Source organism: Lolium rigidum, chromosome 3 (genome assembly GCF_022539505.1).
Source record: "Lolium rigidum isolate FL_2022 chromosome 3, APGP_CSIRO_Lrig_0.1, whole genome shotgun sequence".
Taxonomy (NCBI): Eukaryota; Viridiplantae; Streptophyta; class Magnoliopsida; order Poales; family Poaceae; genus Lolium; species Lolium rigidum.
Window position 1 is genome coordinate 328,274,051 of NC_061510.1, and position 7,421 is coordinate 328,281,471.

At 44.7% G+C, this 7,421-nt stretch overlaps 1 protein-coding gene and 1 non-coding gene across 2 annotated transcripts; both read left to right on the top strand.

The window, feature by feature from the left end:
• On the top strand, positions 1-3,319 carry LOC124703859 (NADH-ubiquinone oxidoreductase subunit 8-like). Its single transcript, XM_047236102.1, has 8 exons — positions 1-69; positions 226-307; positions 781-834; positions 945-1,036; positions 1,124-1,237; positions 2,581-2,648; positions 2,790-2,901; positions 2,986-3,319. Exons 1-8 carry the CDS (start codon positions 16-18, stop codon positions 3,079-3,081), a joined length of 672 nt encoding a protein of 223 aa, XP_047092058.1. The 5' UTR covers positions 1-15; the 3' UTR covers positions 3,082-3,319.
• Positions 3,320-3,747: 428 nt separating this feature from the next.
• On the top strand, positions 3,748-3,821 carry TRNAT-AGU. The gene has a single exon. It is a non-coding gene; the product is annotated as a tRNA-Thr (tRNA).
• Positions 3,822-7,421: the final 3,600 nt, after the last annotated feature.

The following is a 7,421-nucleotide window of genomic DNA, read 5'->3' on the forward strand; positions in this document are numbered from 1 at the left end:
TCCGTCGACGCCACCATGGCGGCGCTCCTAGCCCGGCAGGCAGCGCTGGCCCTGCGCGCGAGCCAGACGGTGAGCATCCCTTACCCCTCTAGCCCCACCGGCTACTCCCCAGCCTGCCGCCGCCCTCCCAGATCTCCGCCGCCCTCTGCCCACCGACTTTCAGATCGAGCCAGTCCTTCGGTTTGCTCTGGCGTGCGTCTGATTACCTGGTTGCCTCTGTTGCAGGCGCATCTCGGTCCGTCCGCGACGGCGATGCAGGGGCACCTCCGGACCTACATGAACGCGGGGGCGCCCAAGCGGTTCAAAGGTCGCCACGTTTACCCCTTCCTGTTGCTCTGTTTGGCACTATAATCATTGCTAAAAATCTGGCGCCTGCTACCTCAGTTCTACTGTGCTAGTACCATTTCTGGCTATTCTGTGTTCGAAGGGGCTGATCTTTGATGCTACATGGTGCATACGCTAGTGTGTGAGCGGGGAATTAGGGTTCCATGTGAAACTAGCTGGAATGGGACAATGGGTATTTGATCATTGAGTAGTTGCACAATAACGGCTGATAGATACCTACCATGAAATGCTCAAAAATTGTGCGGTGCTACCTCTGTTGGTAGGATAACCTGTTCTTTAGAACTTAAGTCAACTGTTGATGATGGGCTGTTGTGCTGAATTCCACATGGCCTTACTCTTTTTGAAGCACTAAGTCCATGCTATATTTCCATTTGCATAATTTAAATCCGTGTGTTGCTACTGTGCTCTGAAAGTATTGTCCTCTTCAATGACCAGAGGACGAGGAGAAAGAACAGCTCGCGAAGGAGCTCGCCAAAGATTGGAATGCTGGTGAGTGTCTATGTTCTCCTTCTGTGCGTACAATTTTACGATGCTAGGCTAGTTCTTCTCGGTGCTGTTCGGATACTGATTGTTTTCTCATTTTTAATTTCTTGCTTCAGTGTTTGAAAGGAGCATCAATACGTTGTTCTTGACTGAAATGGTCCGTGGCTTGAGTCTGACGCTCAAGTACTTCTTCGACAGGAAAGTTACAGTTAAGTGGTGAATCTCACTTGTGCTGTTAGTCTTAGCGTGGCTGCTTGCTCCTGTTAACACTTTTTGTTATCTTGTCTCCTTGTAGATTAACTATCCATTTGAGAAGGGTCCTCTGAGCCCCCGCTTCCGAGGGGAGCATGCTCTCAGACGTTATGATTCTGGGGAAGAGCGTTGCATTGCCTGCAAACTATGTGAAGCTGTAAGTTGTGTTCTCTTAAGTCTTGCATTGTAAGCGAGGTGACACTAAACCTAGTTAGCAATGGTAGCAGTTCAGTTAGCAAACCATATGAATTTATCTAATGCCGAAAGAAAACAAGTTATCCATGGTCCATAGCAATGGCAGACATGCTTATGTGAAAATTTTGATGTTCCGTCCCACCAAAATTGTCTCAACTTTGTCAAAATTTGGAAGTTGAGACACTTTTGGTGGGACGGAGGGAGTACTCAATGTAATATTATGGCTGTCATCTTTGCCATACTAAATTTAGAGTTCTTAGGCCCTTTTCCATTATTTTCTTTGCACATGATTTCTTTTCAAGTGTATCTCTGACTGAAATTGATTACATTTTAAACAGAAATTTGGTCCCATAATTGCATGGGCTTAAGCGCGGTATATGATTATTTTGGTCTTTTTGTCTGTAGACTTTGTAGTTGCTAGTGTTTGTGGAGTAAAGCCTTGAGATTGATGTTTTGCGAGTATTTCCAATAGGTCAGACACTGTAGGTAGGATTTCAAATCCTGCAATTGATCACCTTTTCCATTGAGTACAAGGAGAACAAATCCTGATCTGGAAACGTTTAATTTAAAATCAAAATTACAATTCAGAGTACAATAATGATACTAATTATGGTCGTGGATCAAACAGAAGTTGATCCTTCTGGGAGGGTAACGGATCAAGTCAAAACCACCTAGGAAAATACTGGAAGTTACCAACTGGGAACTGGTCCTTAAAGATTCCACAACTCCAGAGATGAAACCCTGACAGTGCAACCTCTTGAATCTGTAAGAGTATGTACGGTTTTAGAAGTTTAACTTTGATCTCTGAGTCACTAGCACCATAAGCAGCTTTCTGTCGTATTGGTACTCTTTCAGAAAAGTATTTGCAGCTCAAATTTCTTAGCCCTCGTGCTTCGTCAATCTAGCATGGTGTATGGAACTGGTGCATATGGGACCTGTGAAATTCTTGAAGAAGCATCACATCTAGATTCAATGATATTTTGCGACTGAAAATACAAAGCTGAAATTCATGAGGCCGCCTTTTGTCCACTAGTACCAGGCTAGATTAACAATAAACTTTTTTGAACACCGATAATTTCTGGAAGTAGCTGGTTGTACCATGTAACAGTCGTAACTAATCTAAGTTAATGAAGTCTTGCCCATTGATAAGTTTCAAAACTTGTTGGGAATTCTCATCTATAGTAGTGCAAAATTGTGTAGCTGGCTTAAGATGCATGAATGTTGGATGTTTCTCATACTAGTTCAGGTCGTAATTATTGTTATGCATAAGTATGGTTATGCTCACATAGCATCACATGTGATCAGATATGCCCAGCCCAGGCAATTACTATTGAGGCAGAAGAACGTGAAGACGGCAGTCGCCGAACCACAAGGTAAATTGAGTTCCTGTTTATTTTCTGTCAATTGTGTTAACTGGAAAAGTATAATTGTGTTAACTGGAAAAACATGACACTTTGATCTACTGCTCTTAATCTGCCGTTATCTTCCATTCTGATGATTCGTTCTTTTTGCAGATACGATATTGACATGACCAAATGCATCTACTGTGGGTTCTGCCAGGAAGCTTGCCCTGTTGATGCTATTGTTGAAGGCCCTAACTTTGAGTTCTCTACTGAAACTCACGAGGTAGACTAGTTATGCCTGTGTATGATGTTATTTTCATGTAATTCCAGGAAATCATCATAACACAAGGCATCTTCTATGTTGCAGGAACTGTTGTACGATAAGGAGAAACTGCTCGAGAATGGCGATCGCTGGGAGACTGAGATTGCTGAAAACTTGAAGTCGGAGGCCCTTTACCGTTGATTTCCTCCCATTTGCCAAAAGAACTGGATGTGTCATTTTTCCTATTTCGCTCAGCTAGCCGATAAATAAGCAAAACCTTGTATCTTACTTGACCTGAAAACCAGGTGCCATATCTGTTGTACTATGCTCCAGGGTAAAGGTGCACGACATGTTTTTGCTGTCATTGAATTGTTTTTGACTATGATATTGAGGGGAAAGAATACTGGTGGCAAGGAATCGGCATTTCCTTGCCAGTGCATTTTGCTTGCAATGTTCCGAGTGATCAAGCAGTAAAGGCTGTAAACTGAAGTATAAATGTGTTCTTGCGTCTGGTTGCATTCCTTGCTCTTTTGTAAATGCAAAGGCGTATCAGTTGGAAAGAGTTTTTTCTTTCATAAGTTTTTTTTTTAAGTACGCAAACGTGTACTCTCAAAAAAAAAACTTATGAAAGAAAAAACCCTTTCCAACTTACAGCTGGACAATGCAGTCATCAGCTCCTATGGAAAAAAATGAGTTCTGTTCGCTTCGTAGTGCGAGGACACATAATATTATGAGAAAAACTGAGTTATGATCGTGTAGCTAATGAAATCACGATTCCACTAAAATCATATGACACGAACACCTTTTATTTACTATAAAGTAGTACCATATACTTTATATTCGTAACCTGTTAATTTCTAACCAAAAGCTTTCATAGCTCAGTTGGTTAGAGCACCCGTTTAGTAAGCGGGAGGTCTTGAGTTCAACTCTCAATGAAAGCATTCTTTTTTTTTTTTTGCATTTGTTGTAACCAGCTTTGAGGGCAGATACCAGAGAATCCCTCAGCTCGCCTGATAAGGAGCAAACTGATTTATTTTTGTAGCCACAACAATCGTGATTCGTGGCTACATAAAAATAGTTGCAAAATCTACAAGTTTGTTCACGAGAAAATTGGAGAGTCTAAGTCTCTAAGATAATAATCTATTAATAAGGTTCTCTTCGTCATTGCATGAAAAGTTGAAAACTGATACCATTCCTCATGATAGTATCTATAAGTTGGCCGTTTTCGTCAAAGAGAACCTTATTAATAGATACTCCGTACTATCTAATAGCGGATAATAATCTATTAATAATCACATAGCGAACTAGAGCCCTCAACCATTCAACCATTGGTCTCGATCTCTAGTTGTCTGTTAGATTTGCACAAATTGGAATCGGTGGAGATCATTTGCCAACTTGCAACTTCAATCAACTCTCTTCTCTGAATTTGGCCGAGGCCTGTGGGCTGGGAGAGGAGGTGCGCAAATATAGCCAAAGCCAGCTCTAGCTCTATCCACGGTCATAGACACAACATCAATTCGGAGGGCCTTCTACAAATCCATCTGTGGTGAACATGCAAACATAAGATGCATTAAATCCTGCGGACCTTGGGTGCAAGTTGGTCCAATTGGACACTGTTTCCACATAGGACTTATGAACCTTTAATAAAGTGCCTTTATGAAGAAAAAAAAGAATTATAGCTTATGGTCCCGGACCAAAAGGATGGCTCCCAAACTGGTGTCGCCACTCAATATAATAAGCTGAAGTCTCCGATTCTTATATACGTAGTATTGTGAAGCCACAAACATTAAAGGCATCAAGGTTAATACGCATAGCAATTTGAGTATACACATGATAAAAGAGACATTTAAGAATTAGATCACAAACTTTAGTAACTAGATGATACCCCCCCACATTGTTGCGACCTTGTAGCTTCTACCTTTCATGAACTATACTTGACAGAACAACATAATTTTTTGAATATGAAGAAGCAAACATAAGATCAAATAAAGGTCCGGAGGAATATTGATATTTCCATATAATATGTTAAGTAATACATGAATAGATGTTACAGACTTCGATATAGCAGTTAGCACTAACATGATAGTCTACGGTAGTCAGGCCAGCTTGTAAGAGCATTGAAACAATTGTACAACCTCTGTCCTGAATTAGATGTCACGGATTTGTCTAGATTTGCATGTATCAATATACTAAAGCGTGTCTGGATACATGTGTATCTAAACAAATCTGCGACAAGTAATTTGGGGTAAAGGGAGTACAATTGTTTCAATGCTCTTACAAGCTGGCCTGACTTATCAATATTCAGGACAGGGTGAATAAAAAAAAAGTATATAGATACATGTGACTCTAGACAAATATGTGACATCTAATTCAGGACACAGGGAGTAGTACATAAAAATTCGGAAATGCAGTTTGGTTCCCGGGTCTATCTATTCCCGCTGCCTGGACCAACGAGCCTGTGCCAGGTGGAAGCTCATGCGCATACTCTGTTGTGTATTGGTCTCAGTATCAGGAGTATTGAATAGTGTCTTCCGCACACGCTAGACGTTACGCTATTGCCGGTACAGACTGTGGGCCGACATCCTGTAGACCTGGACCAAGTTAACCTGTCATGGAGCCGTCGCACAGCCCGCAGCTGCGCAGCCTGCATCAGATCACAACTACTAAAATCTGGCGCGGCAACTCTTCAGATGTCCGTCATCAACACAAAGGCATCGTGCTGGTCGTTCTAATTGGCGTGCTATTGGGATCTGCTACCAATAAATATGTAAGGCAACTGTTTTCAGATTGAATTAGTCACTGCAGCCTATCTTTTGCTCGTGTAGAGTGTGTTTCCATGCGGCAGCTTATCTGAAAATGTATCCGTATGATGTCCTGTGCTTCACCTTGATAGGATCAACACAAGGGCAAACCTGCTGCACAAGCACATCATCACATCGCAAGAATGCCCGAGATGCCAAGCACCTGTCGAGGACCGCTCACACCTGTTCTTCTCCTGCCCAGCTTCCGCAACAATATGGAGGCGGCTGGCCATAGCACCAAATGCTCATACCTTCTCAGACATTTGGTCCACGCCGCTACCTCGCCACCTCCCCTCCTCGATATGGAACTCTATCGCCCTCACTATACTATGGAAGATTTGGGATGCAAGAAATGCCAAAGTGTTCCGAGCGATTGACCAACCAGTTGAGTTGACGCTTAGGAACATTGTCTCAGACTTCACACTTTGGTCTCACCGCTTCAAGAAAGCGGAAATGAGGGTACACACCGACCTGTGGCGTGACTACCTCTCCCTCTATAACCAACAAAACATTTCTTGATGCAATATATTCAGGTGGGGATCCTCTCCCCCGGTGAAAGCTTCAAAAAAAAACCGCGTAGCGTGCTAGCTACCTGTAATGTACAATTAATCTGCAGTGTTAATGGGAGATCAGTGTAATTAGGTCATCTCCAACGGGTTGCCGCATAAGGGACCGCCTTTTAGTTCATTTGGGTCCGGATGTGATGGCCTGCGGGCACGAAGTAGGCCTTGGTCCATTTGCGGCCGGAGGTAGCCCCAAACATGCTCAAAACCTCAAAAATAAAAGGCGGGACACTAGTTTGCACGTTTCGGGATGCCAGCTGGCCGCCTCCTAGTCCTCGTTGCCGAGATCGATGAAGATCTGCGGTGGCGGCCACACATTGGTCGTCGGAGGAGGTGGTGACAGGTAATCTGGTCTTGGCGGTGGCATCGGCGTGCCACATCCTCCTAGGAGGCCCGAATGACCTCGTCCACGAGGGTCCTTTTGGCGCGTTACTCCGCCAAGGAGATGGCCTAAGCGTGCGATGGCCTCCTCCTCTATCAGCTTTATTTGCGACATCCTCCTCCTCCATTGGCTGGTAGTAGGTCGTTGTCGTCTTCTGGCGGGTCCTCGGCCGTCACATGCCTGCAGAAGGCACTCAGAAACGTCGGCACCCGAGGGTGGGGCTTGGCGTACTGGGTGTACGCCCCTACTAGGTGTACGCCCCTGGTACTATGGCGAGTCGGTGTGGTCTACGCGCGTCATGGGGAAGGTGTACCCCCACGTCGGGAGCTCGTCCTCCTCCTCCTTTACCAACGCAGATGGCGGATGCGTCTGCCTCAACGGTGGCGGGGCTGGAAGGCCTCCTCCGCCTCCTCGTAGATTGTCGCGGCCATCGAGGTAGGCCTTGACCATCTTGCGTCGAGTGGCATGCTCGACCTTGAACCACCGCACCCACAACAGCGAATCGATGACGTACGCCAGATCTGATGTAGATTCGGCGGCAAGTGGGCACATCGGAAGAGGATTTCGCGGAGGCGCGCGGGGCCGTTGCTCGGGTTCGCGAGCACTGGCACATGCGCCTGGTTTAGGTGCCATCCATGTGGGAGTTGCGCGTTGATACGTCCAAAACGTATCTACTTTCCCGAACACTTTTGCTATTGTTTTGCCTCTAATTTGTATATTTTGGATACAACTAACACGGACTAACGCTGTTTTCGGCGAAGCGCTACGGTGTCTCGTTTTTGTGCGAAATCCAAC